We start from the raw sequence: 19142 nt of genomic DNA on the forward strand, positions 1-19142 counted from the left end.
CTATCACAAAGGATCATCTAAACTACAATTTAATTTTATAACAGGAATCTAAGAAAAATATCTACACTTAACTGAAAATGATTATTTAGTGATCACAAGCTAGTGTCAGAAGAGCGTATTGCATGTTTGTTACATATTGTCACGAAAACCAGATAACAGGAATGGTCTTGACCTCTGCTCGAGTGACACCAGGGATTCCTGCAAGGGAATATGGTCTTAGCTGCTCTCAACCGCAGATCACAGTCCTCTAGGGGACGTACAGCAGATAACACGCGAAACCGCCAAGAAAAGCGTAAGGCAGAGTAGTAGTGAAGAGATGAACTGCAGAGAGCTGGAACACTGAGATCCACACAGGTGTTATAACTCCGGAACAGGACCAACGATGAGCGATGCTCTACAGTGAGGCCACAGGTCTTGACTTGTGAGATAAGCTGAACCAAGTAAGCAGTGAAGTGATGAGCTGCAGAGAGCAATAGCACTGAGATCTATACAGGTATTATAACTCTGGAACAGGACCGATGATGAGTGATGCTCTGCACTGGTAATGCTGAGAAGCAATGAGTTGCACATGTAATGCTGGAAACCGATGAGCTGAACAGGTAACGCTGAGAAGCGATGATCTGAACAGGTAATGTTGAGAAGCGATGAGCTGCACTGGTAACGCTGAGAAGCGATGAGCTGAACAGGTAACACTGAGAAGCGATGAGCTGAACAGGTAACGCTGAGAAGCGGTGAGCTGCACAGGTAAAACTGAGAAGAGGTGAGCTGAACAGGTATAGCTGGGAAGCGATGAGCTGCACTGGTAACGCTGAGAAGCGGTGAGCTGCACAGGTATAGCTGGGAAGCGATGAGCTGCACCGGTAACACTGAGAAGTGATGAGCTGCACAGGTAAAACTGAGAAGAGGTGAGCTGCACAGGTATAGCTGGGAAGCGATGAGCTGCACCGGTAACACTGAGAAGCGGTGAGCTGCACAGGTATAGCTGGGAAGCGATGAGCTGCACCGGTAACACTGAGAAGCGGTGAGCTGCACAGGTATAGCTGGGAAGCGATGAGCTGCACAATCCACGATATCAGGAACCACGGGAGTAGCTGAACAGGAGTCAGAGATGATGCTCCCTATCAGGTAGAGAGACCTAATGCTCTGACATCCATTACAAGGAGGAGAGCTCTAGAAAAGGGAACTGGCTGCAGGTGATTCAATCACAGCTGAGCAGAGGTTTGAAGGTTCCCGGGGTAGTGCATGCGCAGACCACTAGGCAAGATGGCGTCCGATGAGAGAAGAATTCCAGGCTGAACAGCAGATAGCGGTAACCAAGGGAAACCAATGAACACAATGAACCACATGGAACTAAACTGGTGCGATGCGTGATACATATAATTACGTTATTTAAGATACTTGATTTTCGTGCAATACATATTTGACAATAATACACCTACATATTCCTATACACAATAACTTTAGAATTGGTGAGTTGTGATATCAGAAGTCACTTAACTTGCTTCTCATATCCAGATGTGCTCGGTCTTCATTGACAGCTCTAAAGTCTTTGTAGTAAATATTGAATCAGCAGAAAATGTAAAGGGGACTTTACTTAACAAAGGGCAGAACATTGACTTACTACATTAAAAGGAGCCATATCCTTCAGTATTTCAGTGTCTCTAGTTGTCTACCATGTGAACTGAGGCAGTCACCTAAGATTCTGACAAAACCATTTACTCATCTCTTCATACTAACAAGCATTAATAAAAAATGAAGGTGGGCATACTTTAGTTCCCCTTACCACTATGGAACTATCACTTCTCATTTTTGAATGATGTAATTGCATGTTAAAAATCATGTATTTTCCGTTGGTATTGTTTATTTGTAAGGAGCTTCAAAACTCTGCAGCACCCGACAGTCAGTAAAAGAAAACAATTCATACCAAAGAAGGTGAAGACGCGAGTCAGAGGTAGAGAGGGTCCTGCTCATGAGAGCTTACAATCTACATTAAACTGTTCTTTTTTTTATGTTGGCAATAGAGACCTCTTAACCACATTTAATCACAGAAGCCCACTGATTATATAGAATTTGTCGTGATATCAATGCTATGTACAGTATCACCTGCATTGTGTTACATTTGAAAACATACTGTAAGCTGGTCAAATGAGAATGTGCCACTATTAAGGGTACATGAGAAAGAAACAGAAGAAAAATAGCCGGTATACTATAGGTTGAATGTTTTTCACTTGTCAGAACAATTTCAGAGTCTACCGGTTGCTACCAAGAAAGCCAAACGGTCATTTGATGATTGAACTTCAAGATGGTACAAGGACACCAGCTCAGTTACTATAAAGAATAACATCCACATTTATAACTCTGTCTCATCATCATGAAAATGACTTTGCTCTCTTTATATATTGTTGCTTTAATTCAGCTGCAGGACCACCCACACCATCCCATTCAATCTCATAGTGACTCACAATAAAATATATCATAGTAATAAGATAATATTAATATGTTAATAATGTTTGTTGGATGTCTAAAGGTTTCCTCCATTATCAATCTTGAAAACATATTACTCATCGATGCATCAAAGCAAATGTAGCTGCATGTAGAGATAAACATCAGTATCATTACTGGTTACAGCATTATGTTCTGTCCGTTCATAATATTATAAATACTGACCAATTGCATACCATTAACCTTGGTTACAATTCTTGCTCTGCAGATGCTGTTTATCAGTAATGCACCATATACAGTACAGTAAATAGAGAGACCTAATATACAGAAAAAGCCAGGCAATGATTTTTCATAGAAATTTAATAACAAACCTTTCTATGTAAAACAGAGTGAGCTGAGAGTTACTTATCGTCCTACCTTGTTTGAGCCATTCCATATGCCTGAATATTTCTTGGTCATGGGGAAAAAGGACTGCATAAAAATAGCTCTATAAATTAGCTTTCATTGTAGCCTCTTTTAAAAAGAACAAACATTCCAGGGGTCCTGATGCACTTCCTGAGGGCCAGTGTGCGGAGGTTTGGAAGGTTTTGTGGATCATTTAGAGTTGGGCACATTTATTTAGCATTTTTGTCCTTGCCCATGCACTCCAAAAATGTGTACACATGTCTGTATGTAAAGGGACTTTCTTATCATTGACTTGCATCTCCTTATACCTGATGAGGTGGAAAGGGGACGGGCAAGGGTGGGCAAGTGAAGAATGGGTGACACAGTCAGGGGTGGAAGCATCAGCAGATACGCCTTTTAGGAGGCCTATCTCCTGCAGGTACTGGAGGGCTGGTGCAGAGATGCACTATGATGATGCTGACTATCAGCAGCACTTGCTAACCACTTCTGATTAAATATGGACCCCTCCAGCTAATAGTACTTAAATCATTAGTGTCGGGGCTATATCATACCAAGTCTAGTTCATGCACAGTTCCATTTGAACTGCTGCAGGAAGAACAATCCATTTTATTTTGAAAAACAACAGATGTATGTATTTAATTTAATTTGTGTTTTTTTATATGTGTTTAATTAGATTTTATATTGAAAGTGGAGCGTTCATATTTATTTACTGTCAAGACAATATTCTTCCTTTTGTATATGACACTTCATTACAGTATTATATTATATACAAATAGGGCAATACAACTTTAGCATTTATCACTAATACTTTCAGGCCGCTTATCTATGCTATTTGCTATTGTGGGGTGCAATTATACACACTTGTTACACCAGATATATGCCTTGTGTAATGTGTTTGAACTAGACACATTTTAAGGTGGATATGACATTTGCTCAAAAAATTACTTTAATAAGTATCTCTCATACTTTTGCTGTGCAATAGTGTCTACCTCTAAATGATCCCATTTAGGTGCCTGCAATATAACTTATATACTGCCGTTGCTGTTTGCAGCTTACCTGCCATGTCAATGGCAAAAGGTCTGTCTGCTCTCCATCCTGTGTACCAGCCCACGACCTTTCCATTTTCTACAACTGGGCGTTCATATCGGCGTCCCCCAACAAGGCCCACTGGCCACACTGAGACCGTGTGAGTTGTGCGCATCTGTGCAAAGGACAGGAGAAAGAGGATTAATTAATGCATTTAGTATTTCACAAGAAAACAGTTTCTACAACTACAGACAGAGAGATATAGTTTAAAACAGGTAATGTAATATAATGGTTAATCTGGGACCCATATGGTCAGTGACACATGTTGTGTAAAAATATATAGCATAAAAAAAGCATATTGCACTAACACTATAGCTGATCTGATTTTTTATCGGGCATCACTGATTGATCAGTTGATCCATCAGCTAACAAGTAATAGGACAGATACCACTGCTGATAAGAAACTAGCAGGCTTCAGTTATAGGCACAGATGATGGAGGGCAGCATGAGAGATATACTTCAAGGATGTGCAGTAAAATGATTTGAAATTGCCTTGGGCAACACAAGCAGTAAATACAAGGGGCCTGAGTCATTAAGGAGAGCAAAGCATAAAAAAGGAGTAATTTTACATCTGGGCAAAACCTTTAAAAATTTAAAATGTGGGGACAGATTTATAGTTGGGGTAGGGCATGTCCTAGATTAACTTTAAATTTCAATGTAAAAATAAAGCTATCAAATATTAGTGTGCTACATGAAAAAACAGCCAGTATTTTCTCTATGTGCAAAATAAAAAACTAATCTGCACCCCTTGCATTTTAACATGGTTTGTCCTGGAGAACATTTACTCCTTTATTTTGCCTTACTTTCCTTAATGACTCAGGCCCAAGATATTTTCACTTTTGAAAAAGGTGCCTTACAGGTGACCCAATTTATATATTCAATGTTGGTATAGAAATTACTCTAATGAACTTTTCATACCCAACAGTGTGTAAATAAAAAGGACACCCACTGCAGTGGGAAGAATGACAGCCTCATGGGTTTGGTAGGGTAACCCGGCACTTACAAACATGACACACACAACACTGACAGAAAAATGACGATCAGTACAACAGCGATAATATAATGATAGCGTCTTACCATGTAAGTGACAAGTAATATGTCCGGCAGCTAAAATCCCCTGCAAATCTAAAAACCGACTTTGCAAAACCTATACACTAACAAATCACGTGACTTGTAATGGACATACTGAAAACTGCGGTTTTAAAGTGGCAATGGGTGGACCCACAGCCTGTATAATGTAATCCAGGTGGTGGGTCCACATATTGCCACTTTAAAACCACAGTTTTCACTATGTCCATTACAAGTGGCGTTATTTGTTACTGTATAGCTTTTGCAAAGTCGCTTTTTACACATGCAGGGATTTTAGCTGCTGGACACTTACATGGTAAGTCACTATCATTATATTATCGCTGTGCCGCTTACGATTACCACCGAGCCACGACTACCACTGAGCCACGACTACCACCGAGCCTCATCACCATCATAGAATAGAGTTAGTCATTGTAAGAGTAGACAGGCATTGGAATTCCTAGTGACGGCAGGATTAAATGTAAGAATGCATTGGTTTCTTTTGTTACAAGTAGCGTTGGACGCTATTAGTGTACATAACACCACTGGTGAGTGGAACAACTGTCCAGGGCCCAGAGCAGTAAAGGGAACATGACTGCGGACCTAAATGAGGTACAATATGCAAGCATTATAACTATGCTTTGGTAGCAAAAAATTACAGATGGCATCGCTATACAATTGATTGTCATGCTATTGCTTATCTTTGTACAGTCACTTATTTTTTCTTTTCTTCTCTTTTTTTTTTTAATAGCATTGTGGGCATTACATAATTTAATGAGTGCCCTGAGGCAGGGAGTAGGAAGGGCCTGTCCAACCTGCGGATGTTTTGAAACTACAAGTCCAAGCATGCCCTTCCAGCTATCAACTGGTTGTGTACTGGCAAAGCATGCTGGGGCTTGTAGTTTCACAATACCTGGACGGCCGCAGGTTGGACAGGCCTGGACTAGATAGACTAGGGTGAACAAATAATGCAAGGAAGGGGAGGACAGCTGCTGGTGATCACTGGTGATCACTGGCAGAGAACCGTTCAATATCAGAGTCCATCCAGAGCAGAAAAGTTATCCCAAGGAAGAAACCCCCAATATACAGGCTAGTAACAGGTAATATTGCCTTTTGAAGTGAGATAAGTTTGGACTTCATGTGTAAGGGTCAGTGCATCTACTATAATCATATTTGCCTACTCTCCTGAAATGTCCAGGAGACCATTGAATTTCAGGGATTTCTAATGGAATCTCAGAAGAACTGTTCATCATCATCATCTATTTATTTATATAGCGCCACTAATTCCGCAGCGCTGTACAGAGAACTCATTCAGATCTGTCCCTGCCCCATTGGAGCTTACAATCTAAATCCCCTAACATACACACACAGACTGAGAGAGACTAAGGGCAATTTAATAGCAACCAATTAACCTACCGTATGTTTTTTTTTGGAGTGTGGAAGGAAACTGGAGCACCCGGAGGAAACCCACGCAAACACGGGGAGAGCATATAAACTCCACACAGATAAGGCCAGGGTTGGGAATCGAACTCATGACCCCAGCCCTGTGAGGCAGAAGTGCTAACCACTAAGCCACCATGCTGCCCACTGTTCACTGTTCACTCCCCTCCTGCATCCCCACCACGTTCCCAATTAAGTTGGCTGTTTGAGCTTCATCGTTATGATGTCCGATACATAAGCATTATTTGAATACAAGTTTTACATTTTAGATTCCTGCCAGTTCTGTTGTTTTTAATGACAGTGAAATATCATGTGAAATATTGTCTTCAGCTTCAGCTCTATTTTATGGATGAGAGAGCGTTAGAGGCAGAGTTAGTCTTCAGTAATATGTCTGAGACATAGGCAGTATTTGAATAGAAAAACTATTGTTTGGGTGAGACGTCAGGAGAACAAGCACTTTATTTTCGAAATTGAGAGAAACTTTATCACCCAGACCACCACCAACCAAGTCATAACTGACACTAGATTAAAATAATTCCATCTTTTATACAATTCTAGATATTAGTGTGTGTACATATATAACAATTTTATAAGAAATGCAAGATAATTTTAAATCCTGGTCAAATGTAGTACTGGCTTTTTAATGGTAATGAGATGGCAATCCTAATTGTAACCTTATTTTTTATTTTTACTTACATACAACATTAGACATTTGAAGATGTTTGACACGGAGTTGAGGTTTGTATAAGGCGTGGCGGGGGCCATAGTGTCTGTGCAGCCTAGAGCCCCAGATCATCTTAATACACCTAACATGACGCTCAATCTTCTTTTTACGTCCCTCAGAGTATATTATTGACCGGTTGTATACATTACTGCATACATGCCAACATTTGTGATTTAAGAGTCAGAACAGATGAAGTGGCTCATGTACAAGAAGAAAGCATTGTCATGCTACACGGATGTTGCCATGTCACATTGGGGGTGTGCCACATCCTCTGGGGTCATGACCAATGCTTTCGCAGCACTGTGCCACTCCTGCCTTCAATGGCATGCTCAGTATTGAATGGGCATCACCAGGGCCTGATCAACCACTAGGCTGACCAGGCTGCAGACTGGGGCGCTGGGTCTCGGGGGGCGCGGCGCTGCGGGTATTTTTTTTTTTTCTTCATTCATTTTTTTTTTCTGGGTGGGGGAGGGGGGTCGCCGCGGGGGGTCGCCACGGGGGGTGGAGGGCTCGACGATCAAAAGCATTGGTGGTCAGTGGTTAGCAACACACAGCCAATCGCCAGGCTGCCTGTTGCTGTGCAGCAGACAGGAAGCAGGACGTCTTCACTTCCTATCTGCTGATCTGAGGAGAGGAGCGACGCTGGCACAACTACAGGTAAGTGAAGAGGGGAACTGTCCTGCATATCTATAGGGAGGGGGGGAACTGCCCTGCATATCTATAGGGAGGGGGGGGAACTGCCCTGCATATCTATAGAGAGGGTGGGGATCTACCCTGCATATCTATAGGGAGGGGGGGGGACTACCCTGCATATCTATAGGGAGGGAGAGGGGGGACTGTCATGCATATGTATAGGGAGGGAGAGGGGGACTGTCATACAAATCTATAGGGTGGGAGGGGGGGTGCTGCCATGAAAATCTATAGGGAGGGAGAGAGGTTGATATGTATGAAGGCGGGCAGAGGAGGGGGGCTGATATATGTGACTGGGGGAGTTTTGATGTGACGGGGAGGGGGATAGCTACAGAGTGCAGGTAAGGAAAATAGCTGCAAGGGGGATGGATGCAGGGTGGGAGGTAAAGAAAATGGCTGCAGCAGGGGTTAAGGAAAATGGCTGTGGGGGGGGGGGGGGGTTGGGGTTAAGGAAAATGGCTGCAGGGGGTATTTAAAAAATAGAGCAGCTTTGGGGGGCAGAATCTCATGATTGTGTTGTGGTCACATGGGTGGTCTCAGCAATCACTAGAATACTAAATATTAGTGAGATGGGGCTGGTAGAGGTTTGTGTTTGATTGACAACAAATATTCAGATATTGCTTATATATGCCTGTCCAATGGGGTACTTTTAGCTGGCCATAATGGAGTGTTTTGTTTTAACTAAAGGGCCTAATCATTCAGGGTTTGCATTATAATCAATTTTTGCATTTTCAAAACAGGACGCCAACTTTCCAGAAGCCAGCGAGAGTATAACAAAGTTGCAAGAGAGAAGAGCAAGAACAGGTAAGAGACAATGGCACAATCTGTCTAAATTTGAATGCTGGAGAATACACCTGAACATTCATATTCAGGAGTGTTCCTATACACCTATATATTCGGAGGAGGGGGGGGGGGGGGGGCTTTGCGTCCGTATTAGCCTAGGGCGGCCAGAACCCTTAATCAGGCCCTGGGCATCACGGTGATATATCTTCAAACTGTCCCCAAAATCCTTTTATGTGGAACCTCGGTAAAGTCCCCTCAAATCAGCTGTCCTGCCCAAATGTGACTAGTTAGTAAGTATTTTACAATCTGACTTTAAGGCAGCCCTTAAACTTCACCTAATATTACAACCAACATGTTATAATAAAATTCACTTCACCTATTTGTATTTTTCTAATGATTCTATTTTAGTGAACATACACAAATAATCAAGAGTATGAAATATCAAATCCTTAGATAAAGCGTGCCCTACATTATCACAGAATGTAGCTTGAACTTGTTTAAATGTTTAAAGGTACTGTGACCTCTAGGTGTTTTTGATTAGTGACAACATATACTAAACATAGTAACACCATATGCACAGCCCACCTCTGAGGCATTACTGCAGCAAGGCGTCACCTGTGCCATGTCCATAAGAGTCACTGGGGAAATGTAATTGCTGCACATGCCCATCTGAATCTAGATGTGGATCAATGGTGTAGCAATTATAGGTGAGAAGGGATGTCACTGGATATGCAAGTGTTCCACTAATCCCATTACTCCTCCGGCCTTCTGACAGCTGCTGTAAATCACATGTTGGTGCCGGAGTCTTTCCTTCTTGTGATTTGCCTTAATAACTTCTCTTTGGTGCCAATATGTCTCAGCAGGATATGTATGGATTATTTGGTTAAATAGGAGTTTTTTATTTCAGTAACTGTTGTCTACTGTTATTTTTATTTATTTATATTTAAATTTATGTAATCCCCATGGAAACATCATCTATCTGTTTATGTTTATGTTTGCTCTTCAAATCTAGAAAAACCTTTTCTTTTTGCATATAATAATAATAAAAAATAATATTTGTATTTATATAGCGCTTTTCTCCCACTAGCATACAATTCGCTTACTATACCTGTTTTTGCAAAATGCCCATCTGTAGCTCAGTCCCTTTCTCCTGCCAGAGTGCAGGTGTGATAATGGCATACTTCAGACAGGTGAAATGGTGCACAGACACAAGTGAAGAAAGTAATAAGTGCCAGGCCATCTTCCTGGATGGATAAATTCATTTTGCATTTATTTTCAGGATAAATATTTAAATTAAAGCATGCACTCTTTTGTCTTCACATTTAACAAGGCATTGTAGTACATTCTGACAATGGAGCATCGCTACCAAGCACGCTGGGAACCTGCAATGGTGGGGGAACTACACTACAGCTGGATGGCTTCTAGAAAGACCAATGAGACACTGTACAAACGGAAAGTGTCAACAGGGTTCCAGATAGATAATCTATATAATGAGCAGCATTACGCATAAGTTCTTAGTGGCAGCATATTAAGCACCTGATTGTTATTTGTTTTAAATTATTTTCCATTGAAGTCAGGCAATGGTGTTGCCTAAAATAAAATTATGCTTAAAAGCACCTGGTAAAAACTCAGAAACAACATGAAAACTTTCAGGGAATATTATTGATTGTTTCCTGTATGTACATCTCAAATGTACAATGTTGTCCCGTAGCCTGTAGGCTGTAAACAGAAGGGAATATCAAGGAGCAACATTTTTTTAAATACTTGTGCTAATAATTACTCTGTTTCCTTATTTATATAGAATGCTAGTGTGTTGGGTGGGCCTGTGTGGGTCATTAGGGGGACATGTAACAGATAGTATTTGACAGTGTTTTATGCAGATAGAATTAAATAGAATGTTGCTGTACAGTGACACAGCTTTTGCAGGGTCGAGTATCATTTGGAACAGACATGCCCAAGACACAAAGCCACTTTTTCTATTAAAAAGAACCATCAGCATTGGCGGCAGGTGGGACAAACAAATGGCCCCAGTCTAATGCTGGAGGTGGTCGGTCATGGGGCAATCTAACAGACCCCAACCTAATGCCCTTTCTGGTACAAGGTTTTGGGCAGGGCAGATAATCAGTACTCTATCCATCTCTGCTGGGTAAGGGTGGAATCTTAACCCCCAGAGGTGTTATTGAGTGTGAACTCCAGGGTACTCTTGTGCAAGTGGGGCATGGATAGGCTAAGCCCACCAGTCTCTCTTTAAATCCATATTTAAATCATAGCTGTACTAAAGCTAATATTTGCTAAAATAGCTGTGTTTTTGTTTTGTGACACATAAATTAGGGATGTGCACCGGCGACTTTTGAGGTCTCGTGTTTTGTGTTTTGAAATTCGGATTTTCTCGATGTTTTGGGTTCGGATTTGTTTTGCAAAACACCTGCCGAAACGTTTTGGTTCGGATTTAAGGTTTTGGATTCGGATTTTTTTTGAAAAAAAACTAAAAAGTGTAAAAATCAAGTTTTTGGGCTTATTTTCACTCCTACGCTATTATTAACCTCAATAACATTCAATAACAATAATTTCCACTAATTTAAAGGCTATTCTGAACACCTAACACCTCACAATAATTTTTTTTTTTTAGTACAAAACGTTGCAACGAGGTATCTTTCTGGACTGCGTAGAGGAGTGTTCCCCACAATACAATTAAAAACCCATCAACTGGTCTGAATTACACCCAAAAATAGTATCTGGACTGCGTAGAGGACTGGCCACTGGCCACCACAATATAATATATAGAAAACCTTCAACAGGTCAGAATTACACCCAAAAATAGTATCTGGACTGCGTAGAGTAGTGGGCACTGGGCACCACAATAAAAAATATATAGAAAACCTTCAACAGGTCTGAATTACACCCAAAAATAGTATCTGGACTGCGTAGAGTAGTGGGCACTGGGCACCACAATAAAAAATATATATAAAACCTTCAACAGGTCTGAATTACACCCAAAAATAGTATCTGGACTGCGTAGAGGACTGGCCACTGGCCACCACAATATAATATATAGAAAACCTTCAACAGGTCAGAATTACACCCAAAAATAGTATCTGGACTGCGTAGAGTAGTGGGCACTGGGCACCACAATAAAAAATATATAGAAAACCTTCAACAGGTCTGAATTACACCCAAAAATAGTATCTGGACTGCGTAGAGGACTGGCCACTGGCCACCACAATATAATATATAGAAAACCTTCAACAGGTCAGAATTACACCCAAAAATAGTATCTGGACTGCGTAGAGTAGTGGGCACTGGGCACCACAATAAAAAATATATAGAAAACCTTCAACAGGTCTGAATTAAACCCAAAAATAGTATCTGGACTGCATAGAGGACTGGCCACTGGCCACCACAATATAATATGTAGAAAACCTTCAACAGGTCAGAATTACACCCAAAAATAGTATCTGGACTGCGTAGAGTAGTGGGCACTGGGCACCACAATAAAAAATATATATAAAACCTTCAACAGGTCTGAATTACACCCAAAAATAGTATCTGGACTGCGTAGAGGACTGGCCACTGGCCACCACAATATAATATATAGAAAACCTTCAACGGGTCAGAATTACACCCAAAAATAGTATCTGGACTGCGTAGAGTAGTGTGCACTGGGCACCACAATAAAAAATATATAGAAAACCTTCAACAGGTCTGAATTACACCCAAAAATAGTATCTGGACTGCGTAGAGGACTGGCCACTGGCCACCACAATATAATATATAGAAAACCTTCAACAGGTCAGAATTACACCCAAAAATAGTATCTGGACTGCGTAGAGTAGTGGGCACTGGGCACCACAATAAAAAATATATATAAAACCTTCAACAGGTCTGAATTACACCCAAAAATAGTATCTGGACTGCGTAGAGGACTGGCCACTGGCCACCACAATATAATATATAGAAAACCTTCAACGGGTCAGAATTACACCCAAAAATAGTATCTGGACTGCGTAGAGTAGTGGGCACTGGGCACCACAATAAAAAATATATAGAAAACCTTCAACAGGTCTGAATTACACCCAAAAATAGTATCTGGACTGCGTAGAGGACTGGCCACTGGCCACCATAATATAATATATAGAAAACTTTCAACAGGTCAGAATTACACCCAAAAATAGTATCTGGACTGCGTAGAGTAGTGGGCACTGGGCACCACAATAAAAAATATATAGAAAACCTTCAACAGGTCTGAATTAAACCCAAAAATAGTATCTGGACTGCATAGAGGACTGGCCACTGGCCACCACAATATAATATGTAGAAAACCTTCAACAGGTCAGAATTACACCCAAAAATAGTATCTGGACTGCGTAGAGTAGTGTGCACTGGGCACCACAATAAAAAATATATAGAAAACCTTCAACAGGTCTGAATTAAACCCAAAAATAGTATCTGGACTGCGTAGAGGACTGGCCACTGGCCACCACAATATAATATATAGAAAACCTTCAACAGGTCAGAATTACACCCAAAAATAGTATCTGGACTGCGTAGAGTAGTGGGCACTGGGCACCACAATAAACAATATATATAAAACCTTCAACAGGTCTGAATTACACCCAAAAATAGTATCTGGACTGCATAGAGGACTGGCCACTGGCCACCACAATATAATATATAGAAAACCTTCAACAGGTCAGAATTACACCCAAAAATAGTATCTGGACTGCGTAGAGTAGTGGGCATTGGGCACCACAATAAAATATATAAAAAAACCTTCAACAGGTCTGCATTACACTGCACATACGGCTGCTCCTCCATCCTCTCCATCATATACATGTTGGAGTTTCAGCGTGTTAAAACCTCTTGTTTTTGATAATGTCAGTGCATTTTGAATATTTTTCAATTTGCCCCACACCACTGAATGTACTTTATCTATGATACGCATCTATCTATCATGACTGCGTAGTGTGGTGGCCCCGGTACACAATTTGGTACCGAGGCCACAATATAATTAAAAAACCCTCCACGGGTCAGAATTCCACCAAAAAAGGGTATGGACTGCGTAGTGTGGTGTGCCCGGAACACAATTTTTTACAGCGCCAACAATATAATTAAAAAATTGGGCATCAACTGTCACCGCTGTTTAATATCTGATACACCTAAATATGGACTGCACAGTGGAGTGGCCCCGGTAGTAAATTTGGTGCCGGGGCCACAATACCTCCTCCAACTTCCAAGTGTAGTGTTTATAAAGACAGACAGCGTCGAAGTGTTATTAGTTGACTTTCTTAACCCTAAAATTGTCCCTGTTGCAAATATTCGTGTAATGGACAGTTACTTTTTCATTGAAAGACTCAAGCTTTCAAGTGTAGTGTTTATAAAATATAAACAACAATACAGTAGTTTTAGAGCAAGTCAATACCTCTTGTTTTAAATTATGACAGGGCATTTTACTTTTGGTTTAATTTCTTGAATTTGTTTAAATTTGGTTTTACTTTTTGAACATGGCAAACGACTGTTGATTGGTCATATAATGCAAAAAAAAAAGTTCCAAGATGGAATTGTCCTTGGGCCCTCACACCCACCCTTATGTTGTTGAAATAGGACATGCACACTTTAACAAACCAATCATTTCAGCGACAGGGCCTACCAAACAACTTTGGCTGAAATGATTGGTTTGTTTGGGCCCCCACACCAAAAAAGCTATTCATCTCTCCCTGTACAGACTAAACAGGCTCTACTGAGGCAAGATGTCGTCCTCATCCTCAACCTCTGATTCCTCTCCCCCTACAGTGTGTACTTCCTCCTCATCACACATTATCAATTCGTCCCCGCTGGACTATCTGGAGGGCAGTGCTGTACTTCATTGAGGAATTGATTATTCATTTTTATAAACATCATTTTTTCAACGTTATGAGGAAGCAACCTCCTTCGCCGCTCACTGACCAGGTTCCCCGCTGCACTAAAAACTCTTTCCGAGTACACACTGGAGGGGGGACAACTCAGGTAAAATAGAGCCAGTTTGTACAGGGGCTTCCAAACTGCCTTTTTTTCCTGCCAGTAACAATATGGACTGTCTGACATGTCTACATGGATGGTGTCAGCAAAGTAATCATCCACAATTATTTCTATTGTGACAGCATCCAATGCAGTGAGAGTAGACATGTCTGCAATGGTTGGCAGGTCCTTCAGTCCGGACCAGATGTTATCAGCATCCCCGCCAGCGCCTCTTTTGGGAAAACTGAGCTTTTTCCTTGCAGCCATAGATGTGGAAGAAAATGAGGGTGGAGCTGTTGGCATGTCACGGTCCTCTTCAGAGGACAATCTCCTGACCAGCAGGTCTTTGCACCGCTGTAGACTTGTGTCCGCCGGTAACAGAGACACAACATACGCTTTAAACCGAGGATCGAGCACGGTGGCCAGAATGTATTCCTCTGACTTTAAAAGAGTGACCACCCTCTGATCCTGGCAAAGCGTACGAAGGGCTACATCCACAAGAGCTACATGCTTGGTGTAATCGCAATGGCTTACCAGCTACTCCCTCACTTTCTCCAGCTGCTTCTGCAACAGCCTGATCAGGGGAATGACCTGGCTCAAGCTGGCAGTGTCGGAACTGACTTCTCGTGTGGCAAGTTCAAATGGCTGCAGAACCTTGCACAACACGGAAATCAGTCTCCACTGCGCTTGACTGAGGCACATCCCCACTCCTTTGCCTATGTTGTAGGTGGTTGTGTAGGCCTGAATGGCCTTTTGCTGCTCCTCCATCCTCTGCAACATATAGAGGGTGGAGTTCCAGCGCGTCACAACCTCTTGTTTGAGGTGATGGCAGGGCAGGTTCACGCTTTTTTGATGTGCCTCTAGTCTGCGGTAGGCACTGGCTGAATGCCGAAAGTGTCCAGCAATTTTGCGCGCCACCGCAAGCATCTCCTGCACACCCCTATCACTCTTGAGGTAATGCTGCACCACCAAATTAATGGTGTGGGCAAAACATGGGATGTGCTGGAAATTGCCCATATTTAATGCCCGCACAATGTTACTGGCATTGTCTGACACCACAAATCCCCATGAGAGTCTAAGTGGGGTAAGCCACTGGGAGATAATTTCCCTCAGTTTCTCTAATATGTTGTCAGCGTTGTGCCTCTTATTAAAGCCTGTAATACACAATGTTGCCTGCCTTTGCACGAGCAGCCATTTTGTAGATGCTGCTACTGATGCAGCTGTTGCTGTTGCTGCGGAAGGGGATGCATCTACCCAGTGGGCTGTCACAGTCATATAGTCCTTCGTTTGCCCAGAACAACTTGTCCACATGTCCGTGGTTAAGTAGACAGTGGGTACAACCGCATTTTTTAGAGCACTGAGGACACTTGATCGTACTTCTCTGTACATTTTTGGTATCGCCTGCCTAGTGAAGTGGAATCTCGACGGGATTTGGTACCGGGGACACAATACCTCCATCAACCCTCTAAATCCCACTCCACTGATGGCGGACACCGGGCGCACGTCTAACACCAACATTGCAGTTACAGCCGCAGTTATACGCTTTGCAATAGGGTGACTACTATCGTATTTTGTGGTCATGGCAAACGACTGTTGGACGGTCAATTGTTTTGTGAAAGACTTAGCGGTCTTACGACTTCCCCTCTGGGAAGATGACCGACTAACAGCAGCAACAGCAGCAGTGGCAGTAGTAGGCGTACCGCTGCAGGATTCCTCGGATGAATCCCGTATTGAGGAGGACTCAGTCTGGCTGCTGACTTGGGCTGCAGGACTGAATCTGATGGAGATTGTGGAGGAAGTTGACGAGGAGGGTGTTGCTGGTGTGTGTCCAACTGGACCACGGGATTTAGGTGTCCCTGTACCGATGAGGGTCCTAGCCCCAGTTCCTGAACTAATCACTGAACTATGAAGGTTATTCAGGTGACGTATAAGGGAGGATGTTCCTAGGTGGGCAAGATCCTTACCCCTGCTTATTTGAGCTTTACATAAGCTACATATGGCCATACATTGGTTGTCTGGATTTGGATAAAAATAACTCCAGACCGAAGAGGTGCATTTTTTGGTCTTCTGACCAGGCATGACGATGGGCTTTTTCATCCCATGGACATCAGCTGTTTCCCCCCCTGGTGCCTCATTTACAATAACCACATCACCATCCTCATCATCAAGTTCCTCCACAGCGCCAGCTACATCATCAATAGGCTCCTCCCGAGCCACCTCTTCCCGTACAGTGATGGGAAGGTCAGGCTTGACAACCACCAACACCCTTGGACTCGCCTTGAGGATTTGTGATAATTTCTCTTTAGAAGGCAGAGTTGTTTGCTGTTATGTTGCTGACAGCATAACTCTCTTCAATTTTTTGTAGGGGGGAAAGGAGGAGGAGGGATAAGATCCGTGGGTGAAGCTAAACCACTAGTCATGAACACGGGCCAGGGCCTAAGCCGTTCCTTGCCACTTCGTGTCGTAAATGGCATATTGGCAACTTTACGTTTCTCCTCAGATGATTTTAAGTTTCTCTTTTTGCTACTTTTTCTTAACTTGGGGTTTTTGGATTTTACATGCCCGGTACTACGAGATTGGGCATCGGGCTTGGAAGACGACGTTGATGGCATTTCATCGTCTATGTCATGACTAGTGGCAGCAGCTTCAGCATTAGGAGGAAGTGGGTCTTGATCTTTCCCTACTTTATCCTCCAAATTTTTGGTCTCCATTATATGTAGCACAAGATACTGCAGAATGTGTGAACTTGGTAATATTGCAGTACCAATGGACTTATACTGCTGGATTGGTTTTGCAAATTTGGTTATAATTACTTTTTTTTAAAAAAATTTTATTTTAATATTTTTTATAACTTTTTTTTTTTTTTTAAAAAACTTGGGAATAATGGGGAAATAACTATGCCCTTAGAAGCACAGAGCACAGGACACAGCATCACTGGACTGAACAGGACACAGCACAGGACCCAGCAGCACTACGGAACTCAGCAGGACAGAGCACAGGACACAGCACCACTGGACTGATACTGCAGAATGTGTGAACTTTGTAATATTGCAGTACCACTGGACTTTTACTGCTGAATGTGTGAACTTGGTAATATTGCAGTACCAATGGGCTTATACTGCTGGATTGGTTTTGTAAATTTGGTTATAATTATATATTTTTTTTACCTTTTTTTTTAAAAAAAATTTTTAACTTTTTTTTTATTTTTTAAAAACTTGGGAATAATGGGGAAATAACTATGCCCTTAGAAGCACAGAGCACAGGACACAGCACCACTGGACTGAACAGGACACAGCACAGGACCCAGCAGCACTACGGAACTCAGCAGGACAGAGCACAGGACACAGCACCACTGGACTGATACTGCAGAATGTGTGAACTTTGTAATATTGCAGTACCACTGGACTTTTACTGCTGAATGTGTGAACTTGGTAATATTGCAGTACCAATGGGCTTATACTGCTGGATTGGTTTTGTAAATTTGGTTATAATTATATATTTTTTTTACCTTTTTTTTTAAAAAAAATTTTTAACTTTTTTTTTATTTTTTAAAAACTTGGGAATAATGGGGAAATAACTATGCCCTTAGAAGCACAGAGCACAGGACACAGCACCACTGGACTGAACAGGACACAGCACAGGACCCAGCAGCACTACGGAACTCAGCAGGACAGAGCACAGGACACAGCACCACTGGACTGATACTGCAGAATGTGTGAACTTTGTAATATTGCAGTACCACTGGACTTTTACTGCTGAATGTGTGAACTTGGTAATATTGCAGTACCAATGGGCTTATACTGCTGGATTGGTTTTGCAAATTTGTTTATAATTACTTTTTTTTTTACATTTTTTATTTTAATATTTTTTATAACTTTTTTTTTATTTTTTAAAAACTTGGGAATAATGGGGAAATAACTATGCCCTTAGAAGCACAGAGCACAGGACACAGCATCACTGGACTGAACAGGACACAGCACAGGACCCAGCAGCAGGACAGAGCACAGGACACAGCACCACTGGACTGATACTGCAGAATGTGTGAACTTTGTAATATTGCAGTACCACTGGACTTTTACTGCTGAATGTGTGAACTTGGTAATATTGCAGTACCAATGGGCTTATACTGCTGGATTGGTTTTGTAAATTTGGTTATAATTATATATTTTTTTTACCTTTTTTTTAAAAAATTTTTTTTTAACTTTTTTTTTATTTTTTAAAAACTTGGGAATAATGGGGAAATAACTATGCCCTTAGAAGCACAGAGCACAGGACACAGCACCACTGGACTGAACAGGACACAGCACAGGACCCAGCAGCACTACGGAACTCAGCAGGACAGAGCACAGGACACAGCACCACTAGACTGATACTGCAGAATGTGTGAACTTTGTAATATTGCAGTACCACTGGACTTTTACTGCTGAATGTGTGAACTTGGTAATATTGCAGTACCAATAGGCTTATACTGCAGGATTGGTTGTGCAAATTTTGTGGTAATTAAAAAAAA

At 41.8% G+C, this 19142-nt stretch overlaps 1 protein-coding gene across 1 annotated transcript in view; it reads right to left on the bottom strand.

Moving 5' to 3' along the window:
• B3GAT2 (beta-1,3-glucuronyltransferase 2) overlaps positions 1-19142 on the bottom strand; it is a 146318-nt gene that overhangs the window by 45144 nt on the left and 82032 nt on the right. Inside the window, exon 2 of the mRNA XM_075202597.1 lies at positions 3904-4048. Coding sequence (XP_075058698.1) covers positions 3904-4048 — 145 coding nt within the window. The remainder of the gene's footprint in view (positions 1-3903; positions 4049-19142) is intronic.

Source organism: Mixophyes fleayi, chromosome 3 (genome assembly GCF_038048845.1).
Source record: "Mixophyes fleayi isolate aMixFle1 chromosome 3, aMixFle1.hap1, whole genome shotgun sequence".
NCBI lineage: Eukaryota > Metazoa > Chordata > Amphibia > Anura > Limnodynastidae > Mixophyes > Mixophyes fleayi.